The 27,314-nt window shown below is 38.6% G+C and overlaps 2 protein-coding genes across 2 annotated transcripts in view; both read right to left on the bottom strand.

The window, feature by feature from the left end:
• Positions 1 to 894: 894 nt before the first annotated feature.
• Positions 895 to 10,219, bottom strand: LOC111340815 (XK-related protein 8-like). The gene has a single exon (XM_088754485.1). The coding sequence runs from the start codon at positions 7,857 to 7,859 to the stop codon at positions 6,804 to 6,806; it is 1,056 nt and encodes a 351-aa protein (XP_088610611.1). The 5' UTR covers positions 7,860 to 10,219; the 3' UTR covers positions 895 to 6,803.
• A 959-nt stretch (positions 10,220 to 11,178) lies between these two features.
• The window catches only part of LOC111340813 (maestro heat-like repeat-containing protein family member 1), a 28,810-nt gene continuing 12,674 nt past the window's right edge, over positions 11,179 to 27,314 (bottom strand). The window contains exons 18-42 of the mRNA XM_022947724.2: positions 26,881 to 26,988; positions 26,459 to 26,578; positions 26,154 to 26,276; positions 25,578 to 25,660; positions 24,405 to 24,471; positions 24,084 to 24,209; positions 23,858 to 23,937; positions 23,244 to 23,376; positions 22,793 to 22,903; positions 22,562 to 22,678; positions 22,106 to 22,241; positions 21,755 to 21,867; positions 21,094 to 21,246; positions 20,336 to 20,490; positions 19,621 to 19,786; positions 19,262 to 19,446; positions 18,225 to 18,362; positions 17,368 to 17,482; positions 16,643 to 16,789; positions 15,922 to 16,110; positions 15,316 to 15,468; positions 13,539 to 13,673; positions 12,951 to 13,053; positions 12,431 to 12,496; positions 11,179 to 12,113 (exon numbers count right to left, since the gene is read on the bottom strand). Of these exons, the coding sequence (XP_022803459.2) occupies positions 12,031 to 12,113; positions 12,431 to 12,496; positions 12,951 to 13,053; positions 13,539 to 13,673; positions 15,316 to 15,468; positions 15,922 to 16,110; positions 16,643 to 16,789; positions 17,368 to 17,482; positions 18,225 to 18,362; positions 19,262 to 19,446; positions 19,621 to 19,786; positions 20,336 to 20,490; positions 21,094 to 21,246; positions 21,755 to 21,867; positions 22,106 to 22,241; positions 22,562 to 22,678; positions 22,793 to 22,903; positions 23,244 to 23,376; positions 23,858 to 23,937; positions 24,084 to 24,209; positions 24,405 to 24,471; positions 25,578 to 25,660; positions 26,154 to 26,276; positions 26,459 to 26,578; positions 26,881 to 26,988 (3,105 nt within the window). The 3' untranslated portion in view covers positions 11,179 to 12,030. The remainder of the gene's footprint in view (positions 12,114 to 12,430; positions 12,497 to 12,950; positions 13,054 to 13,538; positions 13,674 to 15,315; positions 15,469 to 15,921; positions 16,111 to 16,642; positions 16,790 to 17,367; positions 17,483 to 18,224; positions 18,363 to 19,261; positions 19,447 to 19,620; positions 19,787 to 20,335; positions 20,491 to 21,093; positions 21,247 to 21,754; positions 21,868 to 22,105; positions 22,242 to 22,561; positions 22,679 to 22,792; positions 22,904 to 23,243; positions 23,377 to 23,857; positions 23,938 to 24,083; positions 24,210 to 24,404; positions 24,472 to 25,577; positions 25,661 to 26,153; positions 26,277 to 26,458; positions 26,579 to 26,880; positions 26,989 to 27,314) is intronic.

The raw sequence follows: 27,314 nt of genomic DNA, 5'->3' as shown, positions 1-27,314 counted from the left end.
GTGCACGAAATTTTCTTTTCTCTGAAGAACTAAAAAGAAAAACACAGGTCACTTCAAATGATGACATTGCGATTTTCAAAGAAAAAATTCGAGTAAGTGCCTACCGCCTTGACATATTATGAAGGTTTCCTTCATGTTCTGAAACTTTTATTAAACAGTTGCTATTGACGTCTGAGTGAACTTTAACTGAGTCTTCACATACCCATTGTCTGGTCCTCTATTGTACCAAAAAAATTCTCGAATCTTTTTCAAGGGAAATACACAAATTAAATAAACTCATAAATAGGAAATTTTGATAATACTTCTATCTCGCAGGTTTACTGTGAGCTAAGTGAGTAATAGCAGATGAGCATAACACAAGTTCGAGCGGACAGATTTTGCTAGTATTATTTATTAAATTAATACAGGTCATCGAAGCTGGCTGATCATTTGGCTGATAATGACATCGATACGGCATCATTTTAATAACTTATCGCAGTAACACTCCTTTGCAATTTCTTTAAAAGAGAAAACGCGTTGAAGGAATCAATCGAAGTTCAGAAGTTGCCAAATTAACTATCTAGCCTCTTCTCTCGAAGAAAGCACAACATCTCTCATTTAAACATTATTACTTTTGCGTCAAACATTTCAAGTAGTAGCATATATGTAGTGGTGCTTTTAAAATGTCTGTACCAAGTCAAGTGAAACTGCTTGAAACAAATTTGGAGTAGAAGGCCACGTAGAAAATTTCTGGTTGAGGCCGGCATGAATAGGCAAACCACACACACTCCGAGGCTTAGTCCAGAGGACAATTATGACGAAAACACGACAAGGCCATATTTGTGGCTATTGAAATAATAGAAATCTCTTCACAAATCAGTTGTCCTCACGAAGACATTCAACAACAACAACAACAACAACAACAACAAGGTTTATTTGAACTGTACATTACCTTAACTACAAGTTAAACAAGAAATAAATTAAAATACATATAGTTGCTGGTCGCCCAAAATAACTAAAGAGCTAAACTAGTTGGGTGACCACAATATATTAATTAAATATAAATGTAAGGTCAGAAAAGAGGCATTATACATTCTACATTAATTTTAAACTCTTATCAAGTAAATAGAACACAGAACAAATAATTCTTAAACATGTATACAATAAAAAAGAAAATGAAATAAATAACTAAATAACAGAAACGCCAAAACGTAGCAATTAGCAGTAAAACTCAACATAAATTGATGAAATGCATAGATAATTCTCTTTTGAATAAACAAGGTGATAGAATCTTAAATCTCTCATCAATTTCATTCCATAATCTAGGTCTATTAAAGCGAATATTAAATTTACCATAGTTTGTTTGAATTTTTGAAACATAAAAAGTAGTCATAGTTGCAAAGTGAGTGTTGACATTATGCTTATTTGAGGTTTTAATATAAAATGAGTCAAATATCTTTGGTAATTTGCCGATAAAAAATTGATGCACGAAGGAAAGAGTTTGAAGTTTAATGTAATCCTGTAGTTTTAGAAGTTTAAGTTGAAAAAACAAAGGACTTGTATGGGTATCAAAATCTGAAAAAGTAATTAGACGAATTACCTTCTTTTGCATTTTTGGAGTGGTTTAATATTATGATCATAGGTGTTACCCCAGACTATACAACAGTATGAAAAAAAAAAAAAAAAAGGAAGAATGATGGCATCATATAATTGAACTAAAATTTTGATATTAAAATATTGCCTAATTCCGTTGGATTTCGTTAAGAAAACATTTCCCTTACAAGTGAATAACAAACATAATACTAGTAACAACATTTTCACAAACAACGACGATACAGGGAGTCTGAATACAGGTAGAATAGCTCTGCCTATTATAGTTGCCTTTCAAATTTGATCATAATGTTGAAAGAGCGTTTAGTAATATTCGGTGACAAAAAATTGAATTGGTGCATTCGTTGATAACAAGCAAAACCATCAAGCCAGCGTCAACTTAGGGGAACATACCTATCAAATAGTATCCATTCAAATATCTGCCCAGGGAGAACTTTTGTTCGGAAAAATACAAACAGTAATCTATTCCCCTTCGCTAGATGTGAATAATAGCTTTAAATATTTATTTCGAAAGACATGAATCGAAACGATCGATACCTTACATTCAAAAGCTTGAAATACTCCTTGTCTTAGAACTCTCCATGTGCATGGGGCCGGGTAATCAAATGGAAGTTGGAGGAATACTATGAGCAGCAAAAGAATACTCATACGTTGTAATATTTCCCTTTCAGAATTTATATAAAATGGACTTGCTTTGAAGCTTAGACCAAGAAGGTTCTCATTCTACTCACGGAGACAAGGAATTTACCATTTATTTTCTGTACAAGTGGGGTCGACAAATTATCTGATCTTGCTCAGAGATGAAGGAGTAACAATTCTACAGAAAAAGGAGGAACCAAACGAAAAAAAATGGTAATCATAATTCGGTGCAAACTGTTAAAATATGTTTTTGTTTCATCGTAATTACTTCTATCGAGTATTCATTCTTCTCAGTTCTTTTGGCTTAAATACATGAACAATGACGAAAATATTTCACTTACTTTTTTTTAGCAAATCAGAGCAGACTTTTAGTGCCCTTTACATTTCATGTTGTAAAACAAACCTTCAAAAATATCTTGCTCAGAGGGTGTCTCGATATAATTTCAATAGGGTTTCTTTATCTAAAGCTTGAGAACGTGAACTACAACAGTTTACAGCTATTGTACAGCTCCCTTCCAGTTCAATCATGCAAATACACTCTTAAAGCCATAACCTTGGATAAAGTTATAGAGAACACGTCATGATGTTTAAAAAATATAATAAAAATAATAATAATAATAATAATAATAATAATATGCAGTATTTATAGAGCGCTAATTCCCAATGGTCCAAAAGCGCTTTACATGATAGAAATAACAGAAGAATTATCCCACAAAATAAACCTACAACTACAAATATACATCATCATCCTATAAAAACATAATCATTCTATACAATAACATCATAACAAACTTTAAAAAGCCAAGACTTCAGCTTAGATTGAAAAGAAGAAAGGGAATTACAAGATCTAAGTTCTAATGGAAGTGCATTCCAAACAGAGGGCGCAGCAATAGTAAAAGACCAGCCACCATAAGTTTTAAGATTTAATTTAGGTGTAGAAAGTAAAAATTGATTCGAGGACCTAAGAAGTCTACCAGAACTACGACAGCCATACTGCAAACACAAACTGAAACTGTGATTTGGTCTATCAAAGTATATTCAGTTCAATTTTGGCTTCCAAGTTTAAACTAAACAACAAGAACTTTCAATGTCGTGCTACGTCTGAGCATGAAAAGGACATATTTTGTCTAATAATCAAAAGTATGAGACTTGCTCTACAATACATTCCGATAGAAAACACAAGAAAAAGAATCCTAAGCCAGGCTGTTAAGAAACCGAAACCTAGTCAATATGTATATCTCAATTCTTCTCGACTTCTTATCGCGAAAAAAGCTGAACTAGGTCATTAGTCGATCATTCATGGTTTTAGCTGAACTTTAAACTTATACTTAACTCATGCGTTAGACTGATTTTTAGTCTTTGTACCTAACCGAATGACATTTACAGATCGCAAGGCTACTCAAAAATCATCTTCAGTAAACTAAAGGTACAATCATGTGTTCATTATGATCTAAGCATAGCTTGAAGTCAGTAGCAAGCTAAGTCAACACGAACAGATCCTTTAACGTGTCAACTACAGAACTATTAAATATAAACCTATATGGCCATAAATACCTAGGATGGATATTTCTGAAATGGAAGTACATATTTATCTTCCACCCGCCGCTGATTAGTCATGAAAGATCCTGTCCTCGGAGCAATCCCAATATCACTTTGGAACCAAGCCTACGCACAGGTCACACGTAGGAAGGATTAATGAGACAATTTGCCAAACTCGTGAAACATTCTCTTCCAGTCATGCTTATCAAACTTGACAGGTAGTCTTCTTCGTTTCGTGATTACCCGTGCATTTGACTTAAACCTCGGTTAGTTCAATCTTTTAAACGTATTTGAATTTCATTATTTAAAAAGTTTACAGAGAAGCACAGCATTCGTCCCTTTCTTTGTGATCAATATTACCAGCATACAGGGGGTGTATTTACATTTGATAACATAAAATATTAAAAGCCTTTCTTCTTAATTTCTCAAATATAAGTTCAATAACTGATACACAACAAAGACGAAGTAATTCAAAGCTACAGGCATTTTCTGAAATGAGCAAAGGAATATTGATCTTTATTATAATCAAATTGTGTCGAGAGAGTTGAACATCCAAATTGTGTCAATATCTTGCTCCGAAAACTGATATATATATATATATATAGTGCTTTTAGGCTAATAGAGTCACTCTATCATCACAATTGCAAAGAAGCTTCTTGAATCTTGTATGAAAATCAGTTGCTGAAGTTCCGCAGGGATAGATCTCTTCCGTGTCGACGGAGAGGTTGGAGTTGGTTGAGTTACTAACTGAAGTTAAGTGATGTGTACGTGTGACGTTCATTGTCGTTCAAGGTCACTCTACGGCCATCTTAAATAATTTTATCACGTTCTCCTCCACTGAAAATTAGTGGAAGCCGATTTAAGATGGTATGCTGGTATATTCTAAGTCATACATACCACACAGTAAAACAACCTGTGAAATGATCTTAGGTGCGACTGAAATATTTAATTAGGAAGCAGAAACCACTCAAAAGAGGTATAAAGATGGCGTAAAAATCATCCAGGATTTGAAATACAGATACGGGAAAGAAAGAAGGCGAATAATTTTTTATTTAAAAGGCACATTTCGTAAATTGGTGATTTATTTGTACTTCTGTAGCAGATTGACCTAATCTTGACGTAACAAGCCTTCTCACTTGAACGGAGAAATACCATCTGAAGTAAACTTTATATTTATTTACCTTTAGTTGGGACAGCAATGATAACCCAAAGAGTTATCAAGGAAAGGCTTCACCGAGTTTTAATAGCCTAATAAAGTAAAGATCGCAACGTATAACCTTCAGGGATATCTAAATCTATCTGTACCCCAGAGAAGTATATATAATGTACTTATTGACTGAGTGGGAGGGCCGGACGGGAAAATAGTTTGCTCGAGGTCATGACGTATGTGCTTCATGAACGAGAGCTAAATATTTTCCCGTCCAGCCCGACCAAACTCAGTCAATTAGCATTTTATCATATGAACACTGAGTGTTGAAAATTTCAACCAATATGGGATCCGATAGAAGGGCTCACGCAGCCACACGAGCACAAGAATATCTGCAACGATAACTTTTCCTTTATATTTTCAAGTCAGAACAAGACACTCCCAATTCCTTGAAAAACCCAACTATTTTTGTCATCTTTTTTTCCCTTTAAGTTTTTGCAACAAAGAGAAGTGAGAGCAGCAGGGCCGGACATCTTTTTCAGACCGGCTCACGTCAACCCGTCTGGCCCAGCACACGTCAACTTTTATTATGATTTTCTATGGGATTACGGGAGCGGGTCCGCACGGGTCATATGATAATACCAGATATAGACTAAAGTCGCAGCGTTGTACTGCAACAAAGTAATGGAATACAGTAGTTTATTATACACGTGCCGTGGCTGGCTAAAATGACTTTTAAAGAAGCTCCAGAAAGATAATTTCATATTCAGAGACTGGCAGCCACAGTTTTCACTAAAGTGTAAATGCATCTTAGAAATTTTAAAGGTTTTAAATTAAAATCGAATCTTTTGTTTTGATTAGTTGCTTTGATAATTGTACGTTTCTCATATTTTTTCTCCTGGAGTACCAGTAAACTAGTGAAAGCTAAACGTTGCTGAAAATCTAGGTGATTTTCAAAATAGTAAAGGCTGACTGCAATTAGACCAATTTAAGGTGAGACTGGCACTAGGAACACCAACGTGTAACCTACTGGAAGCAAACAGAGAGGAACTGACTACAAACTAGCTGTTATGAAAGATGCAACCTCTGCCTCAGAGAAAAATATCTGCCTCACTGACTTGTCATCACTCAAGAAACATAACGAACTTGTTTCCTCGTGCCGCCACAGAAACATAGCGTTCTGCGTAACAACTCATGAGAAGGCGTTTAAATTTAAATTTACCGCCACGCCTATTATACAAATGTTATAGTTTAGAAACGATGGTTACGAATATTTTTATCATTAAAATCCCCTGAAGAGTGAGTAATCACGTAAAAGGCTTGTAGGGACCAAAGTGTAGTCTTGTTATTTCCCTAACTCATCAAATATCCCGCTCTACTTTTATGTATCGAGCACTGTACTACGAAAAACTCGAAGGACAGACTTCCTAGATATATATATGTTGCTGTTTTCTACTGCATTTCACAACATGATAGAAAAGTTAAATAAACCGTGGCTTGAATGTATGTCCTGTTTTGTTTTTGTTTGCGTTTTTTACGTTTTACTCCATTTCTCAAACTTTTGTCCGTTGTACATCGCACATAATCCCTTGAATAGTTTGTTAATGCTGATTTAGATTTTCCGATCATTTTGAAATATTCTATCTCAATTTTCTAAACGTCATAACATCAGGTAAATGTGGTACAATTTCCGTAAGTTGTTGCTTCAGACAGGGAAGTGGAATCCACGGAGTCTGTCTATAGGTTAGGGTTGGTAGACCTCTGCATGAGTAACAAGATGCTCTATAGATTGTCTCCCAAGACTTCAGCTGATAAACTGATAAAGGTGTCATCCAGCTTTAGAGCTAATGTCAAGTTAGTAGCCATGATAGAAACCGATAGAGTTGTTTCATGAATTGTTATTACGATCTGTATTATCGCTATTCAAAGTTTCTGGGTTGACAGCATTTTCTTTAAGTAGAGAGCGAAACACAATAACTCTCAAAATTGCACCAAGCACGCTGAACAAGCACACCACGACGATTGCAGGCAACGAGAACCAGGTGTTGGAGTGGTTTTTGCGATAGTGAAAAAAGATCATCACGAAGTTTTCTATCACATACAGAACATTAGAGACTAGTATTATTGCTTTCATGTGTGACCTATGTCGTAACTCATACAGCTCCTCGTGTCTTGAAACATCGTCTCTTAACCAGTGGGTGCAAAACTTGAAAAGCGTTAAGATTGCTTTTCCGAATTCGAAGGTGCAGTTGCATTTCTGCCCCAACCAGGTAACAGAAACTGCCTCTATCGCCAAAGCATGAGATATAAGGAAAGCCATAACCCACCACTTGAATTTGACGGTAAAAATACAGACGGCTAGCAAGCGACTACTCAAGTGGAGCACATTTACTACAAAAAGTCCTGCTCTATGTTTTGCTCTTAGGGTGGCAATAACGGACCCGTGCAACATTTTGTCAGCGCTTGTGAACGTCCAAGCTAGGCTTAGAAAAGAGACTAGAAGAGAAATTATTTGAATACTCGCGACTGGCTCGTCTTGAACGCTAATGGCGTACAGCTGGATCGTACACTGGGGTGCGGATTCAAGAACTGCTTCGTAGAAAGTAACGGATTCGATATCGTTAAGTATTTGATCAGAGTCATCACTGTTGGGCTTCATAAACAGGAGAAAGCCTCGTAGTCTAGCAAAGGCGGCACCAAATGGATGTAAGCCGCAGATTATTGCCTGTCCACAATTTCCTCGAGAATACATTATCAGGAAGGCGAAAGCGAAACATGGCAAAATAAAAAACAATAGACCTACACCAAACCAAACCTTATGTCCTACCCTGTAGAATTCGAGTAGCGTGAGAATGTCGGTGATTGGATCAGCAAAGCTCAAGATACTTCCAACTAAAAACAGAAAGTAATCGTACCATCTCAAGTTTACTTGCGGAGAGGACATTGTGCCAAAAATATTCCCTAACTCTGGTTTGAAAATCAAAAATTTAAATCGGGTCGTCTCAGCCGGGAATTCATAATATTGAGGTTATGTAGTTAAAACATCCGCAAGAAAAAAAAAAAAAAGAAAAAAGAAAGCCATAGAAATATCAGCTGAGGGAAAACATAACCCACATGATGTCTGATTTTATATGCGTAGTCTAAATATTGTTAAAAAACCCTTCAGGACTCCGAAAACCTTTTCTTTTAGCATTGTGGTATCACAGAAGGGATTTTACAATCTTTTTTCAATTTCCTTCAAATTTAATATCTAGTGAAAAAAATAAAGAACTATCAACTCCTGAAAATGATTTTATTTTGTATCTTTTTTACTTCAGTAGATATAAAGCAAAAAGTAATTTGAGAGTAGAACGAAAGGCGCGAGAATGATGTCAACTTCTTCCTGTTACCTAATTAACGATTTCAAAACCACAATTGATTTTCAATACACACTGTACAGTTTTGTACAGTACCGAAGTCATTGCACAGTTTTGTACAGTTCCGAAATTACACATTCGTTATCAAGTCTACTTACATTAGTTCTTTCCGAAAGCTAGAGAGATTGTTTTTAGAATTCAAATTTTTTTTTTCTTTTAAGCATCGGAGCGGAAGTATTGTTCACTCATGATAGTGATGGGGTTCCTACTAGACTTCAATGATTCAGTGGCTAGAGTCGAAGTTGCCGTGGGCGCTAGTTCGCGAAAAATATCGCCGACAGCCCATCATCATTAGCATAGTGTACAGTATTCATGGTCAAGTGACAACTCTCGTTGCTCTAATACAATACTCCCAATTAGTTATTGTACTTTTACTTAGGAGAGTAGATTTACGACACTATTTGGTAGCAGTAAGTTCCATACACCGATGACACCATGTGACGCCATTAAACGGAATACGCCACACCTTTCCCGGGCTAAGTTCTTAGACTACTCTTGAAATCATAATTAATAATTTGTTAAACATTGTTAATCATTAAATAGTCTACAAAGTTTTCATGGTCCTTCGTGATCTTAGCTGCGCTTCCGGACCGGGTTGTTACACTCGTTTCATTCTGAGTGGTGATTAATTGCTTCGTCAAATAAATTTATTTTGCAAAACGTCTCGGCGTGAAAGAATAAGCTCCCATTTTGTGCATTGGCAAAAATGATGAAATTGAATAAAATAGCCAAAATCAGTGTTTATGAAGCTTTAAGAAAATGTACACTATTAGAGGGATAGCGCGCACAATTTTCACGCCATCTCATTTTGAATGAAAACTGCTTCCAGGGGTCCATCACTCATGGGCTCCTTCTGCTACCAAGCAACATTCATGAACAACGAACTGATCTAGTTATAGTCATGGTGACCTTTTTAACTTAGTAATCAAGGTGGTGGTGCCGGAAGAGGTCAGGGAGGATCTGCGTGACTAAAATGCAATAGGGGGCGAAGCTTTCTTACGCTTTTGTGAAAGAAAAAATCCAGACAGGCGAGGAAACGACACGTCCTCACAAGCTGCCTCGAGGGAACTATTAATATATGAGGTCTCCATCTAACGGAAAGTATGGCTAAATTGTGGTCATGCACTTGAGAAGCCCGCGTGGATAACTTCAGGCCGAAGATAACAGATCATTACGAGCTGTTTTAAAAATCCAGTCAAAGCGATGAGATCCACATAGTTTTCAGCGGGTAACAAGTCCCACTCCAAGGCAGGGTTGCTCAGATCCTGTGTATTGCAGGATAACAAATTAAATTCAACCCACACGGGAAAGGTGCCCATTAAAAGACTTGGGGGACAATGAAGACTACGTTCCCATCAGCACCTGATACTGATATTCAGTTCGCGAAGTGCATCCGGCTATATGCAAGGTAGATGCTCAAATATCAAATGTAAATGCATTCAAGCATATCCCAACTGCATTGGCCCATGAAACTGTTCAGAAATTGGAGACTTTTCTGAGAGTAAATGAAGAGAAAGCGACAATTTTGTTTTATGAGAAGAAGAAAAAGAGAAAGCTGTATATGACAGCAATAATAGAATTACGTATGCTGCACGATCTCGCAGTAGAGAGCGCTATTTATGCAATAGCGAAAATCAGACCTGAAAAAAATCCGTACGGGATTCGAACCACTGACCTCTGCGATACTAGTGCAGCGCTCTACCAATTGAGCTAACAAGCCAACTGGGAGCAGGCCGTTAAGTTGATTCGTAATAAACCCGTGATGATAAATCAGATACAATGAATATATGAAGTTCATATATTTTGAACTGCGGTTATAGATACGTATGATGCACGATCCTCGCAGTAGAGAGCGCTATTTATGCAATAGCGAAAATCAGACCTGAAAAAAATCAGGTCCCACTTCTTTTCAGGTCCCATTTTTTTCAGGTCTGATTTTCGCTATTGCATAAATAGCGCTCTCTACTGCGAGGATCGTGCATCATACGTATCTATAACCGCAGTTCAAAATATATGAACTTCATATATTCATTGTATCTAATAATAGAATTAGTTAGCGTGGTTGTGACGTTGAGATTTGAATCATTTAATTAAGGGAATTCGTACCATATGTGTCTATGAATCAAAGTTTTCTTTTCGTCTTTGAATGATAATGAGACAGATTTGTGGCTTTCGGGTCATAACCGTCAACCAGTTATCACAGAAAAGCCCTCGGCGCGATTTCCAAAAGTGCCAACGAACGAATCATGTTCAGAACCATGTTTACCCGGAATTTCTGAAGAAAATCAGTTCTCGGAATTCCACGACTAGACCCAATAGTCTGATAAGGCACTAGAGAAAGGCTACGATGGCAAACAAAGCAATGTTTTCTCCTCCGTAGATGGCAGTTTTGTGGAAGCTCAAGAGTTCGCGAAAGGAATGGACTCCTCCAATAGCTTCTCCGCTATCTTCATTTTGATCGTGCGCTGACAAAACCACCTGCTCCGCATAGGAGCATACTTGTTAGAGTGAGGTCAAACTACCCTCCCCGTGGGTAACAATTAACATTTATTCACCGAAGTGCAGGTCAACAGTAGCTCCGTCAATATCTACAACTTTCACCGACACTGAGGTGAATAATTATCTTGGTATATACTGGACAGATACCAAGAAATTAGATCACTTCTTTCAATATACCGAAAAATGGTCGGAAATTTAACTCGTGACGCGCGATTTTGTCTCATCGGATGCCTGGAGGTACCTAGTATGTGCTATTCACTTCCCATCAGCGCGAGCGAAAAGCACTTCTCACTTGTAGTATACACTAAATTTCTTTACTGTTTTGAATACAAAAGTAACTTAAACAGATCGAATTCACCGTATTTATTACTAAGTTAAATTGGAACTTCATCAAAATCTTGTCCTAACTACAATATGAGTGGCTAGAAGTCCTTCCAGTGAAGAAAACAAAACAAACAACTATCAAGCTTGTTTTAATACATAATTTCGTGTAATTGACACGGGCACCTCGAAAATTTTCACACCTGCAAAAAATCTATTTTGTATATTTTAAACCACGTTGGCTCAAACTACTTTTAATTCTGTCCAAGAAAAAGTTTCAATAATTTGTCAAATTTCTAAATTTTTGCGATGAAGAAGTACCTCGATGTGGTAAATTTCTATCTAATGCAGTCAAAAATTATAAAGGTATTCCCTTCGCGGATTTGCATTATTAGAATCTGGAAGACTGTTAGGTATTTCTGCAATCTTCATCATGCTCTTAGCCCAGCAGCGAAACTCTGAAATTACCTCATTTATTAATTGCTAGGGTTTCTTTAGTCACGTAAACCTAAACGGGTAAAGCGACATTTTCTAGGATGAAACTGCCCCAGCCGTCACTAACCGTCACTAGTATGCGACCCTGTTTACGTGTACAAAAATTCTCAGATGGGAACATTGCAGAAAATAGCTACGACCGCTCACGTTATTGAAAAGTACTAACGAACATAAAATGTAAAGAAAAAGACAGTGGTCTCGCAAGGTCACATTTTGGCACCAAATCTTATTAAAGTAATTAATCTCGCATTTGTTTTCATTTCTTTACCAGTTGGCGCAAAATATTCGGACAATCTTGTAAAGTAAACAACCTTAATTTCAATAAATTTGTTTTTCTTTGAAATTATCTATTTTATCTTTTAAGCTATAATTGGGAGTTTTTTTCTAGTAGTCATAGAGCAAGCTCATTGCTTCGGCAGCTTTACATCTCACTTGACCCGATGGATCTTTCAGCAAAAGAATCAGAGCTGTTACGAAATAAAATCAATAAACAAAAATTAGATTGGTTTCACGGATTAATGTCAGTATCTAAGCAACTGCTCACCTACCCCTCCCCTAACTAAACATAAAATTTACCTTGTTATCAGTTGACTGTTGTTGGTTTAGGGGAGGGGTGGGAGCGCAGTTGCTGATCCAATTTTACTATAACATCAATTCTTCCCTGTAAATCAAATTCTCGCATCTTTGCAATACCAAGTGGTTTGTTCTTCATACAAAATTGAAAGCAATCGTTTATTGTTTTTACTACGAGCTGCCTCGCGATACTTGAGGGGACGAAACTTACCCCCACACACATGATCTTTGGATATCTCATCTCTTCTTTCTTGAGGAAGGTTGCCGAGAATAAAACCTGAAATTCATGATAAAGGGGAAAAGCCGTTCTATATAAAACTTGATCTATACTCGAAAGGTTCTCTCTCTTCCCGTCCCAATAACAAGACAATAACAACAACACCACGAAGTTAAGGATGACAGTGATATGGCTGGGTAGGGCTGGGAACTAAGCTGGCTATTCAAATAGCGTTGTTCTCCAATATCGTCTTAATGGAATTTGGGGCCATGCCACATTGTTTCATCGTTTAAAAATCATAACCTTCGTTGATGAAGACGGGGTAGAAGGGGGTCGTAGATACCCTTGAAGCCCCTCACGTCCAAACACTTCCGTAAAGGAGTTGTTTCGTAAAAGTTTGGTAATCTACATAGGATGATTTTGTCTTTCACGATGCCCGAGATTTTTAACAAAAAAAATAAATTGATAAAGAGACTTCTACATCGGTATCCCCAAAATACGGAAGTTCACTCACCAGTGAGCAACGCTGCGTTCGCTTTGATGTCATCTCGAGAACTTTTAAAGAATGAAACGCAGCCCATCACGTAAAAATTGATCTTATCAGGAAAATCAACAATCTAAAAGGGTAGAGAAGAGTATTAGGTATTTCTGACTAGCGTGGGACGGGTGACTACCCGTGAGGATTGATCTACATGGTAACAGAAGATTCTTAAACCTGCTGTACAACGAAGGTAGATGCGGTTGATGACACAGGTAAGACGTTGAACGCATTACGGAGCATCATTCAGGAAACACATCCCCGGCGATCGATCCAGCGTTAGATTCCGGCGATCTCCTAACGAAACATTCTCGAGCAAAATTGTAAAACAATTTTGCGATGGTTTGACACAATCTATGGTTTAAACATGCAGACTGCTCCATGAAAGCTCCATGAAAGCTCCATGAAGTCATCAACCTTGTGAATCAACAGTAGGAGGTCTTAAGGTGAGGAACTTATTGGATACTGACGAACGCCATTTGACGGTGTTACTGATGCAGTTTGGAGACCGTTTACTTCCATCTAGCTAAGGAAATTGGAGATAAATTAGAAGACAGTACTTACAAGAAGTCTAGAGAGATCGTTCATGAACTCGCCATAATGAAGATGTCCTTCTTCTAATAAATGTTTTTGAAACATTTCGTTAACAGACTCGGAACCCATAAGAGGAGCGATGGACCGTAGACAGCCTTTACACGCCTAGGAAACGGACAAGGTGTAAAATAATATGTACGTAGTTAAATTACGTGTTTCAAAACCAAAAAAGTTCTACCGGCCAAACAAAGTAAAGGTCAACATTACAACCAGCCAATGAGAACTAAAAGCAAATACACATAAATGGCCTTTTAAGGAAATAGTAGTTGCCGAGGCTAGGAATGCGTTTGAATAACTTGAACTACTTGCAGAATAAGACATCACGTCACGAGTATCACATTCGATTCGATTCGTAAAGAAACTGTAAAAACTGTATAGAAACTACATATGATGCACAATCCTCGCAGTAGATAGCGCTATTTAAGCAATAGCGAAAATCAGACCTGAAAAAAATCAGGCCTGTACGGGACTCGAACCACTGACCTCTGCGATACTAGTGCAGCGCTCTACCAATTGAGCTAACAAGCCAACTGGGAGCAGGCCGTTAAGTTGATTCGTAATAAACCCGTGAAAGTGATAAGTCAGATACAATGAAATATATGAAGTTCATATACTTTGAACTGCGGTATTAGATACGTATGATGCACGATCCTCGCAGTAGATAGCGCTATTTAAGCAATAGCGAAAATCAGACCTGAAAAAAATCAGGCCTGTACGGGACTCGAACCACTGACCTCTGCGATACTAGTGCAGCGCTCTACCAATTGAGCTAACAAGCCAACTGGGAGCAGGTCGTTAAGTTGATTCGTAATAAACCCGTGAAAGTGATAAGTCAGATACAATGACTTTCGCTATTGCTTAAATAGCGCTATCTACTGCGAGGATCGTGCATCATACGTATCTAATACCGCAGTTCAAAATATATGAACTTCATATATTTCATTGTATCTGACTTATCACTTTCACAGGTTTAATACGAATCAACTTAACGGCCTGCTCCCAGTTGGCTTGTTAGCTCAATTGGTAGAGCGCTGCACTAGTCTCGCAGAGGTCAGTGGTTCGAGTCCCGTACAGGCCTGATTTTTTTTCAGGTCTGATTTTCGCTATTGCTTAAATAGCGCTATCTACTGCGAGGATCGTGCATCATACGTATCTAATACCGCAGTTCAAAATATATGAACTTCATATATTTCATTGTATCTGTATAGAAACTGTAAAGTGAATGTTAGCGAATGTTGGCGAATGTGATACTCGAGAGGTGATGTCTTATTCTGTAAGTAGTTCAAGACATCACTTCCCGAGTATCACATTCGACGCACGTATAGAAACTGTAAAAACTGTATAGAAACTGTAAAGTGAATGTTAGGGAATGTGATACTCGAGACGTGATGTCTTATTCTGCAAGTAGTTCAAGACATAAATGGCCACAAGCCCGAAAAAACGCTAAATTTTCTGGAGTTGTAAAGTGGATTATAATTGTTCTGTTTACTCTGTATTTCTTTGTTTGAAATTGATTCGAAGGAGGTCATAGATCTTCAACCGTTCGACTACTAACTGTCCGTCAAAAGCGGAGGAGTTTTAGGTGTTTTTACTACAGCAAACAGTTGTGCAAAGAGCGATTACAAAGCTGCCTTTGGAAAGGACTTTTGTCGATCGCATCAAGGCCAGTAAAAGATGGTGCAGCAACCGGAGTTTATCTCGAGAGCACTATTCTATAAAAGGTAATAACGTGAATCATATTCTCTACCTTGACGACTTCCACCTCTTCATTCAAGTGTAACATAACACTAATAAAGTTCGTATGAATTTGCTCCAAGAACGGGGTTTTTGAGGGCCCGTCACTAAAACGAGACAGTTTACCAAATAAGGTAAAGGCAGCAGCTCGAACAGCATCTTTTTCCTTAAAAATAAAAAGAAGATCAGTAAATAATAAATAAGAAATAGATAAATAATTTCAATATAATTATAAATGAATATAGAACAAATTAATAATTCGTGGATGTCTTAAATATACGTCCTCATGTTTAGTGAAGAATTCTGCCATCGACAAGCTTGTGTAACTGGAGCAATTATAATCGCTTGCTGACAAAATACTTCAATTTTGACTATTAATCGATTAGAGAGAGCTTAGTTAAACAGTCTGTTTCGGCGACAAAACAATTATAAGATTTTAAAGAACTCGCAAAACCTCCCCTTATGGCCAGCGTGAATTGGTTGCTTGAACAGAAAACCCGAAACTTAATTTTGAAAGAGATATTTCAGATATTTCTCCTAAATTGTCAAAGTAAAGGCAAAAGAATCTTATGAAACCAAATTAAGCATTTGAATGACACAGCTTGATTTTGGAACCCACCTTTTCAAAGCAAGGTCTGATTCTAAGACAAATGTTGATGAGTATTTGCCGCACGTTATTTTCGTCCAGTTTGGCCAGGATCTTAGCAAGTCCTGACATCGACTCCAGAGTTATTTCGTCTTCTAAATCATCTTTGTCATCCATACCCGCCATCATTGCAGATAGGATTGTGGTAGAATATTTTTCAAGCTGAAGAATTACAAGAGCTATTATTTTCAGGCGTAGTCTAGTTTCTTTTCTCATAATCACGAAACACAATCGAGAAAAGCGGAAAATTTTTCTACGAAAATCTCGAAAGCTCTCGAAGCTCCACATTCCCTCTTATCAGAAGTAAATTTCCTACTGGATTTTGGTTTACGTTTCATTTTCTAGCTAACGTTTGTTACAGACTTTTTCAACATGTCTCCTCACGTGATAGACGTTTCTGTCTAATATTCTTATGTTTCCGACTTTGCAGTGTAATCTAATATGGTGGTGTTATTTCTGAACACTCCATTAATTTTAGATCAGATTCTCAGAGAAGCACCTTCCATGCACACCAAGAATTACTTGATACATTCATTACCGCACGAAAGTTTACGTCCAGGAATTTTCAACGATATAATTACACTTCTCTCAAAAGCGGTGTCTACTTAGACTCCCCTTGCCGACCAGTGGCCATGGACAAGGACTCCGTGGAACAACACTTTTAATATCAAACCAAATAATGCGCACGCATTACCTGAGAGTCTTCCACACTTGAAATGTTACCCAGTCCTCTGATACAGAACTTACGAACCACCTGCGATGTATCCACCAACCGGCTTAGCAGACTATTCATCAGGACTTCTACTACTTCCACTTTACCGCCACATTTCTGGTCAATTAACTGCACGTCACACAAGAACAAAGAGAAACGAAAAAAGGCAATAAAATTCGCTGCCGCCCCAATACCACGTTTCTACGACGTCAAGTATTTGTTTTGTTTGTTTGTTTGCTTTTTTTAATGTTTTTATCAGCTTTGGCGAGGTTGTTTCCAGAATCAATTTTAATTTCAACCACGAGAGAAACCAACCCATACCAGTCCGCTTACACAGGAAATAAATGAAATAGTTTTAAATAGACCAAGTCGGGCGAACGACAAATAAAAGAAACCTTAGCTACCCTTCTTGTTGGCTGACGATTAAAATCCACGTTTTTGCCAAATGAAAGTAAATTATTAGGCATTGGAAAGTTGACGGTTGACCCCGTTAAGACCTGCCTTTGGTAGTTTCTTAATATTTTTCTTACGGTTTTGAAGTATTCTAAGCTTCATCTTACTTGCCAAACTTTCTCGTTAGAAAAGGCCTTTGTTGAAGAAGCATACAAAAATCCTTATGTCTCGACGAGCTCGATGGCATATAATCTGACCGAGTGGTTCGAAGGGCTAGCTACCAGAATTTTGCCTTTGACAACCATTTAGCATACCTCAGCAAAAAACGCTGCTGCCACGATTCTCTGTGCATCGTAGACAGTTGACAATATAGGGTTCAGGTGATCAACCACTTTAGGGACCAACTGAGGGACCGCTTTACAGAGGGCCCTAAAACATGGGACAGAGTTACGAACATCCAGTCAGTGACTTACTACACGAGAAAGTCGCCGCCAGCATTAAGAATTCTGGATATGCCATGATAATGCCAACGCCAAAAATAAGGGTAGATGAAATACCGAGGACATCGCAAATTCAGCCCGGCACGAGCGCAGGAACCTAACCCTTCTTGCCTATTTGCCATTCCCCAGTAGGAACAACCATTGAATATTTTTACTTATTTAAACATAAAAGCAGCGAGTTTGAACAAAAACTGGATAAAATACAGCGAATAATTATCAGCGAATAGGACATAATACAATTAAAAATGATCGCATGAGCATCTTTTACACGTCTTAAAGTTTTGCAAAGGTTAATTGGCGAGATTTTCCATTCACCAGTTGACTGCAGATTTATGGAGTACAAATTTATTTTTGAAGGCTGTATGATGTGTAGTGTCGTAAATTCTGCTATCTGAGGTCAAAATATTTAAAAATGTGTTCAAAGAATAATCTAGGTGTTAACAATGTGTTAAAAGTATTGCTTAAATTACAAGCTGTGCTCCTTAGTAAAATATCGTTTTTATTCCCTCAATAATGACTTCGAATCTTCGCGCTGTCGCGCAACAATTTATCGTTTGTTTGATTATCAAATCCAGAGTTTGAAAATATAAAAAGAGAAAACAGCTTAAATCCGAATAAAAAGACAGCCTTCGCTACAAATTCTAATGAAGTAGACATGCTCCACTACTTACCTTGCGATGGCACAGACACCATCAGGGAATGTTTTTTTATCCCCAAACAACGTCCATCCATCTTCGTCGTCGATAGATTGCATCAGAGTGTCATAGTTGCATTTGGTGATGAGTTCTTTTATGCATTCGAGGGCAGTGCTATAAAAAAAAAAAAAAAAGGGAAAACAAATTACTTTTAGAGCGCGTCTACTGCATGAAGGATAGACCGACAGACCATATAACTTGAAAGGACCACTTTAATACGCCGCAATTGAAACCCTGCACGCACTCTTCCAACAAATTTTCGCTCAGCCTTTGCTTTTATTTATTTCAGTGTCCTAAGATTCCGCCATCGACCCCATAATGACTGAATTTACATTAATTCCTCTACATCGTGCTCCTAAAATCTGCAAGTATACGCGAGTACCCTAAGGCCCCATTTATATGGTCTCGGGTACCCGAGAAAATCCTACCCCCGAGAAAACTTGAAGGAGCGTTTATATGAAATTTGACATCTGCTAACCCTCGCTCGGCCAATCCAGATTGCATATTTGACAAAGAGGCGGACGACAGGGAAAGAATAGCTGTAAAACGCACGGGCTCTGGTTATAGCGTATGCGCGCATTTTCTGTTCGAGTTGTCTTGTCTCGGGCAGGCGAGACAAGGTGTTTATATGAGAAAAAGTTGTCCCGCCTGCCGAGATGAGACAACTCCACGCCCCCCTCCACACAAGTTGTCTCGCCTACCCGAGACGAGACGAGTTTACAACCTCATGTAAACTGTCGACTGATTTTTCCTAAGAAATAAGTGAAAAGTTAGCTCGCCCAGGGTAACTCAGAGGGGGGGGGGGGGGGGAGGGTTCTCTCGGGTACCCGAGAGCATACGAATGGGGCCTAAGACTTGCAGCTTACACCTTAAAGAATATCATCGAGTCGACGGGGTTAAGAACTGCACTTACAGTTGATACTGGATCTGTTTGATAGTAGTGTTTTATCAAATCACCACAAACAAGTGTTTGCGATTGTAACTTTATAATACAACGTGAGAGGAGGTCTTACGCAAGAGGGTCCACTTTTGGTCCCTTCTGCTTGTCCTTTCCTGAAGACTGAGGCGGCTCAGGAGGAAGCAGGTCCACTGAGGTACCAAGACGTACCAGGGCCATGGAGAATAGCCGAGGAAAATACTCCAAGACCACCTCACCACTCTCTTCCGAGCGCAACATCTCAGTCAAACCACACGTGATCTGTCGGAGAGAAGGTCACTCAGCGTCAACGAGTACTCGACTCTAAAGTCACTCTTGGGAAACGATTGTCATTACTCTCGTTACCTTGGATAACGGTAAAAAATAACGTAATAAAATAATCGCGCCCAGAAGTGTGCGCCTGGCTTTTTAGATCAGGTTTGTATCTTAGCTCACCGCAGCAGGCTGTCCTGTCGCTATTCTGATAGTTTCTTTCTTGTTTTTTGGGTTTGGTTTCTCTTGGTAAGGCAGAGACCTTATAGATAAATCCAGAATGTAGTCGAAAATACTAAGGGATAGGTTCGCCTCGCCGGCCATTGTTTTCCAGATATCCAGCACGTGCCTAAAACAACAGAGAACCCTTAAAATACAGCAGGTCTAAATACTTTCTTGGCGTACATACCTCGAAAAGGAATTGGGAGAGGTGAGAAGGGAAATATAAATTCTACACCAGTACGTTTTTCTTGACAAGTGTCCGCGACATACTTTTCTTACTGTAGTCTGATCGTGGAGTTAAAAGATATGTTGTCAGTAACAGCGACTGACGTTTTAAAAACGTGAGTGAAAGTCACCATCAGAGTTAATTTTTCCGTGATGTCTGAGTTTTTTAAGGGAAATTTACTCGTGCATATGTAGCTTTAGTACCTCTAGTTTACGTCAACTTGTCCTTGAAACAACAGAATTATGACAAGTCGGCACAAGAATCTAGCTTGATTCTTTTCGACTCCACGGTCACGTTTACAACTTACAAAAATCGTAGCTTTCTCGTCAGTATCCAAATAAGATCCTTCCCACCCTAAATTATGAGTTATTCACATGTCAACATATAGACATCGACATTTTAGCGAGACATTCTTGAGTTAAAATGAAAAATATCAACTCTTAGGCTTACTGGTCATAAGGCAATGGAAACTCTAGAAGTCCCGTGAGAACGGGAACTAGATGATGTGACGCAAGCGTCCTAAATACGCGAAGGGTTCCCGTCCTGGTCTGCGCATGTGTGATGTTCCCAAGACTGGTATGGAGTTCCTTCACCAGATTAGCAGCCTGCGAATAAGAATTCTGTTGAGTTACGTCATTGATTAAAGTCATAAGAATAAACATGAAATGATGCAAAGAATGTAATAATATGCTCATTTCAGACAAGTAGTACGGTAAAAACTCCAAGCCTAATATGGGAACTTTCTAGCCAAAGTGAATTTTTCACATGTTGATTTTCTTCCAAAATTACAAACTCACTGTTAACATAGTCTTGGCAAGCCCACATGATTTTTGAAAACACTTGAACAACACTTTTTACATCAAATCTAGAGGTAAAAATAAGGCGACAAACCTCTTCAAGTTCTGCTATTTTCTTTATGCGGTCGAATCTTACCTCTACTGACAATGACACGAAAGTAAAAATGCTTCAACGACTATGACGACCATTGCAGCTTATATGAACACATTTTGTTGTTCATCTTAACCATTATCAAGAAAATAAGACATTTCATCTTTGAGTTCTTTGCCTTCTGTGAAAGATTCTATAAGATTAGCTGTTCGAGCAGTATCGCTTTTCACAGCTCTGTCGACTCTGCTCATCATTCCTCCCGGGGCGTAGGTGCATTTCCCGATCAGTGGATGGTTTTGATCTATTCCGTTAATGCTTACATCTTTCTTTATTTCTTGTCCTCTTATCCTGATGATGCTGTTGAGTACGACACATGAACCACTAGAACTGTGAGATTGACTGTCTGTTAAACCTTCCAACAAAGTGAGGACGAATGACGACATAAGCTCGCTCTGAAGCTTTTTGGCGACAACCTAGGACGAAAAAGTGACACAATAATGTAAACTACATGGAATGCTCGATAAAATTCTAGGTATCACTTTTGCGATGTCAGATGTTCTGAATAAGGCAAGTCGATAAAATGAAGCACCTTGGAAGTATAAACACCTTTAAGTTTAATAGCTCAAGGTCTCAAGCTTTGTGTAATTTCAGTGTTGTTAGATGTTGCAAACATCTGACAACACTGAATTTACAAAACGCTCAAGTGACACATTTCGTAAATTTCTTCGGTAGATTATTCTCCACACAGAATATTTTTCGGGTACGTTTTTCTACTCTCTCGCCTATTGGTATCGCTGGAAAACCACTGGAAATATTGTGCAGCGGCCCATAATCGTAAGCGCAACGTGCTCTATCGATACAAATTTTTCCGTCATTTGAGACTACTGGTAGTTTACGGGCGCGTCAGGACTGCAATAGTTGACGAAGGATAATGAAGGAAAAATAAACGAACTTTGCAACGATGGGTACAGGGAGATTTACCTTGGACAAGTCACTTGCTACGCTAAACAGAATATTGGGATCATCTTCTGCTGCTCTTTTTTTGAGAGTCGGTAACGCATCGACAAGTTCATCCTTACTTTCCAGAGAATAACCTTGAATCATCAAGCATAACATCAGATTCATTCTAGTGAAGGAACGCACGATTCTATTGGCAGTTAAACAGTTAGAATGGAGATACATTGGCATTTATTAGTTTTGTTAGTTAAGATAACTTCTTCACTACCATCGTTAATCGACTACTTAAATGAGAAACGAATTAGTGTTTAGAAATTCTTCAAGGCGGCCTACCTGTTCAGGAAAGAAACAAAGTTACGAAAACGTTGCGAATACCTTCAAAACGCGCAGCTATTTTCAGCACACACTGTACACAGTCCACCGCTGTTTGTCGGATGATCATTACCGGGTCTGTACAACGGGGAATGAGGCGAGCCAACAAGGGACCAGCCATGCTGAACGAAGTAGTTTTCTGTGGAAAAAACAAGTTTACATTTGTTAGGGTGAGACTGAGAACGAGAGAACAAGGGAACACTCCGCAATAAAACAAAATCAGAAATCAGAAAAAGCATGCTTTTTCGACGCAGCTTTCTACATTTTTTAATTTGTGAAACTTTTGCGACTTAAAGGCAAAATATTGAGGATTGCTGAATGAGGTCGGATTTCTTTCATGCGGTAGTATTCACATTTTTTATTATCCTTGACCAAGTTCCTGCTCCACATTCCCTATCAGGTGATATCGACTACTGACCTACACGCCTGCTAGCCAAGCTACTGCAACTGAGTACTCACCCCTCCCACAGTCAGTAACATGTTGTCGCGGAATGTCTGCAGCAGTGCGAGTATCGTCTCCACTGCCCGCTCACGTTCAACAGCAGCTGATGACACTAACCAGGGCTCATGAATGTGCTACGATCAAACAGGATTACAACACATTCCAATTTATTAAAAGCTTTTAAAACATAGTACAAATCCTGTATTTACACTAAATGGTTTTCGCATTATTAGCAAAATTGAACCTACCTTAAAAATGTTCTCAAGTGTAGGTGGGACTGGATCTTGAAGAAGTAGTCCTTTCAACAGCTTTTGTAAACTCTCTAGCGCTTGTTTCAGTAACACATTGGGATCTTTCTCCTGGGAAGGAAAACAATTTATCAAAACACCAAGGAACAACAAAACGTAGAATATAAACGTCTGTCTTACGTTAGTAATGGAAACAGCTGACAACTCTTTGATTCAATCAGAGTCAACATTTGTTAACGAGTGCGAGCAAAGAAATGAAATTGGGTCTTTTCTTAATTTTGAAGTGAAACACTTGTCAGTTGGAGAGATTTCAAAGAAAATACCAAATCAATCTTAGCAACAAAAGCACCTTCAAATGAAAATCCTTCCTTCTCTCCCTCAAATCAGGATGGAAGAGTCTCGGGTAAAAATGATTCCATTAAGAAGTAGAGCCTTGAAGTAAAGTGCTTACCGGGTCGATTTCAACTTTGTGATGTTTTCCTGCAGATGTAGGTCGGTCTCCACTGTGTACTGCAAACACACACTCCGTGCTTGTTTTAACAATATCAAAAACCTCAGCATCTGTGAATCTGGGATTAAGTTTCCTAATATTCAGTTAAGAAAATGGAAGTCACAGAGAGCCAAAAGCTGAGTTTTCAGTGAGCTCGAACAATTAGTTTTTAGCCTGTGAACTCACTTTGTGAACTCAATTTGTGTCACCACACATGGCTGTCGCAAACGGTAAGAAGGAACTTAAAATAAATCAAATTATAGTGCCTCTCTCCATCAGGAAGTATAAATGGGTAGAAGCGAATTGTCAGGGAAGCCTAGTGAAATCCTGGAAGGTGACTTTGCGACGGACTGGGCATCCCATTCAGTGGGGGGGGGGGGGGGGGGGGGAGTGGTAACACTCTTAGTTCCTTCATGCTCTGGAAATCGGAATAAGTTCTGGCTTGATGAGCCACTTGGCCCGAGTACAGACTTTACCTAAATTAAGTCTCATGGCAAGCTTTTGACACGATTAAAGATTTGACGTGATCTCGAGAATAAAAATTCAAAAAGTTCCAGCAAAACGTCAAAGGATACGTTAAACTCGAGCATGCATCCATCGCCAGGGCTCGAGTCTCTGTTCTGACCATGGACGCCGGTTCTGCCTTCATATATGCCTAAGCGAAAGAGGTGCGGTCAAAATTTGGCCCTTAAAATCTACTGTTCTAAAACAATTCAGTACTAATTCTCCTAATTCTGATAAAATGTTTGATTCTGTTTGCTACTGATTTGTTACTGATTTGCAATCTTCTCCGGCACCCACCAGCATGTGATTGATAAGTTCCTTTCTTTTCGTGAAGGTAAAATCCGGTTGTTGAAGTCGACCAGGTTCCAGTGCTTTGCCAATAAGCTCAGTTGCTCGGATGAGGTTTTGTTTGACGTGCATATCCTGGAGAAAATCGAAAAAAAAGAGGTGAAAGATGCAAATCAAATATAAAAGAATTTATACACATTATTGAAAACAGATGTAAGATCAGTGAGGATGCAAAAATGTGTCAAATGAGCAATCAATTTCGTAATCAATGTTGGTTGGAAACAACACACATCATGAAGATTCGAAAAAAAATTAACCAGTCCTCTTTACCTTCACGTTTCCGTAATGGCGACTAATGACTCGAAAAACACTGGTCTCTAGTCTGGACGTTATCAAACTGAAGAGAGATTAAACAGGACTTAGGGTCTTTCTGTAGTGCTGCCATGCGAATCCTTACTGCGCATGATACTACAGACTACCAGCGCGTGTTATGATAATTATTACGTTATAGGAGTCACTTGTTGCCGAGCGCAGGAACTACCTTTGGTTTTGTAGCAATGCGATGGTAAAAAATACAGAGGTAATGAGAAGTAAGATGGAACAAGGATGTTTAAGGTCTCCCCACATGCAGGGCTCGACACTAACTTTTTAACTTACTAGCCAAGTGGCTAGTAACATCTTAGGTGTTTTTAGATGTTACGACAATTTTAGTCTGTTTACTAGCCAAACTGGCTAGTGGAAATTGAAAACCACTTGCCAAAACTGAATTTCTACTGGTCTGTGGCTAGTGGGCTACCGTTAGTGTCGAGCCCTGCACATGATGGAGAAATAAAAAGGATTGGAAATACAGAAACTGTTCAAAACATTAGCAAAGTCAGTATTCACATCAAAATACTTTAAACATCCCTCAATGATTCGATTTAGCACTAGGGGAACTTATTCGTCAATCGTACCACTAGCTACGGTGCTTATTTGAAACAGGGCACTTATTAGGGACGGGGCGCCTATTTTTTCTTCTTTTTGAATAAGTTGCAGAGGGAAGGGAACGAAGCTCTAATGTTCATTTGAAAAGGGACGATAGCAGAAACCCTAAAGTAACATATATAAAGTGAATATTCCAATAAAAGTGTTGGGAATGTACTCTAGCAGTGCTGTCACTGAAGCAGAAAAGGGGCGTGTATTGCAAGGAGGGTGCTTACGCAATGGAGCGCTAATTGGAATAGAGGCACTTATTTTCAAAAACCAAATTCGAAGGGGGTGCTTACTGGGAGGGAGCGCTTACTGGGAGGGGGCGCTTGCTGGGAGAGAGCGCTTACTGGGAGGGGGCGCTTACTGGGAGGGAGCGCTTATTGGGAGGGCGCTAAATCGAATCATTACGGTTAACATTTACATCAGAGATCGACATACAACTTCAGCATAACAACTCCTATGCATCTCTTGTAATACTGATTGAACTGACTGTGAACAAGTTTTCAGGTAAAAGATGTACATATTTTAACTAACCCTGGTGGACCGTACAGGACCGTATAACCATAGCATAACATCACTGTGCTCTTGATTTTTTCTGTTTCAGGATCGGATTTATCCTGAGGAAAAAGAACAAGGTTACAAGAATGTGACTGTTTTTTTTACTGTTTCATGACATTATCATCGATTCCCAGCTTTTGCTCACTGCGCATGCCTATTACCCAGGCGCCTCTCTGCTAAAAAAAGATCATGAGCGCGCACGAGAAGAAGACGATCTGGCGTCATTGGCGTCATTTCTTTCTTTCTTTTACGGTCCTTGTGCTTTGAGCTCGTCACTAGTTGCTCGCAAGTTTCACGACTTCACTGGGATGGAGGAGAAGAGAAACAAGTGCATCATTTTTCAACCAATTATAACAAGGAAACTAGTCCTTTGACCAAAACGTAAACTAAAAGGAATTCTCGCGTTTTTCAAGTTTAGTAGTCCCATGTTATTCTAGAAATATGCATCATGGCCCAACATGTTGGATTGGAAAACAAGCACAACCAATCCTTATTTTTTTGTGGATACGCTCCTTTGTTCAATCGTAGTCAGTGCTTTTATTACAACTATACCTTCATAAAACTCAAGATTCCTGAAGATTTTTTGGACATCTCATTTTTAGACACCTGCTCCAGTTTCAGTAACACTTGGTCAAGACTGGTGCCGGCAGAAAATCCGATGCCTATTGCACATCCCTGAAATAAAAAAAAAAAAAAAAAGAAGAAAAACAGATATCTCAGCGTCACAGACTCACTCCTTTGAGCGCCTAGCGCCTAATTGAGGGCACCCGCAGTTTTAGTTCTGCAAGTTCTCTGGACAAATTGCGTTGAACTCAAGGCTTAAAAAAATTGTCATCTTGAAAAGACCTAGATCTCACCTCTCTCTCCAGCTGACTTGAATGCTTCACAGAACTAAACATAATGTTGAGGTGTTTTTGAACAAAATCTTTGTTTCCTACTTTGTTCAGAACTACACCAAGGCTCTTATAGAGGAAGTTCTGTACACGAGACAAAAAACCAAAACAAAAAAACCAAAAAAAAAACCAAAAGCGCAATCAGTAACATGACGCAAAATCACAAACCATCTGTCACACACCCCTTCATTACTGGTCTACAAAGACTCGATGAGAAGAAGGAAATAAGCTCAGTTTATAAGATAAGCGCCCCGCATGCTAATGAGATCAGAAATAGAAAATAAAATAGCAGAGTTTGACCTTGATCGTCGAATGGAAAACCATGTTGTTCATCTGTGACGAAAGAGGCTTAAAAGAACAATTCCGAACGGTAGTGACAATGTTACCTTCTCTTCTGGGAAGTTTGTATAGAGTGATAACTGATCTGCCATTTCTGCTCCAAGCGAACACACCCATTCCTCCGAATCCACCTCATCAACACTCTTCGAAACAAACTGAAAACGGAAAAAAAAAGGCAAAGTTCTATGCTACTCAAACATCTCTTAACCCTTAAACTTCTAAGAGTATCACCCCTGATTCAAGTATCAAGATCATGAGAATAAAAGAAATGATCGCTATCCCAAGAAGCTCTTGATTGTTAGACAAAGTACAATAGGAAACGTACGGTGAATAGTGTGGAGAAGCGATAGAGCTATTGAAATGGTTCTATTCTAGATGTTGTTCTCAAATACTTGGTTTACAGTTAAGAGAGGACCAAAGAGGCGGAAAAGTAATCTTGTTTATGTTATCTCCAGATTTAAGTTTGCTAAGTGTATCCAAA

Source organism: Stylophora pistillata, chromosome 3 (assembly GCF_964205215.1).
Source record: "Stylophora pistillata chromosome 3, jaStyPist1.2, whole genome shotgun sequence".
NCBI lineage: Eukaryota > Metazoa > Cnidaria > Anthozoa > Scleractinia > Pocilloporidae > Stylophora > Stylophora pistillata.
Note: the sequence above shows the minus strand (reverse complement) of the source record. Positions and strands in the feature narration are given on the sequence as shown.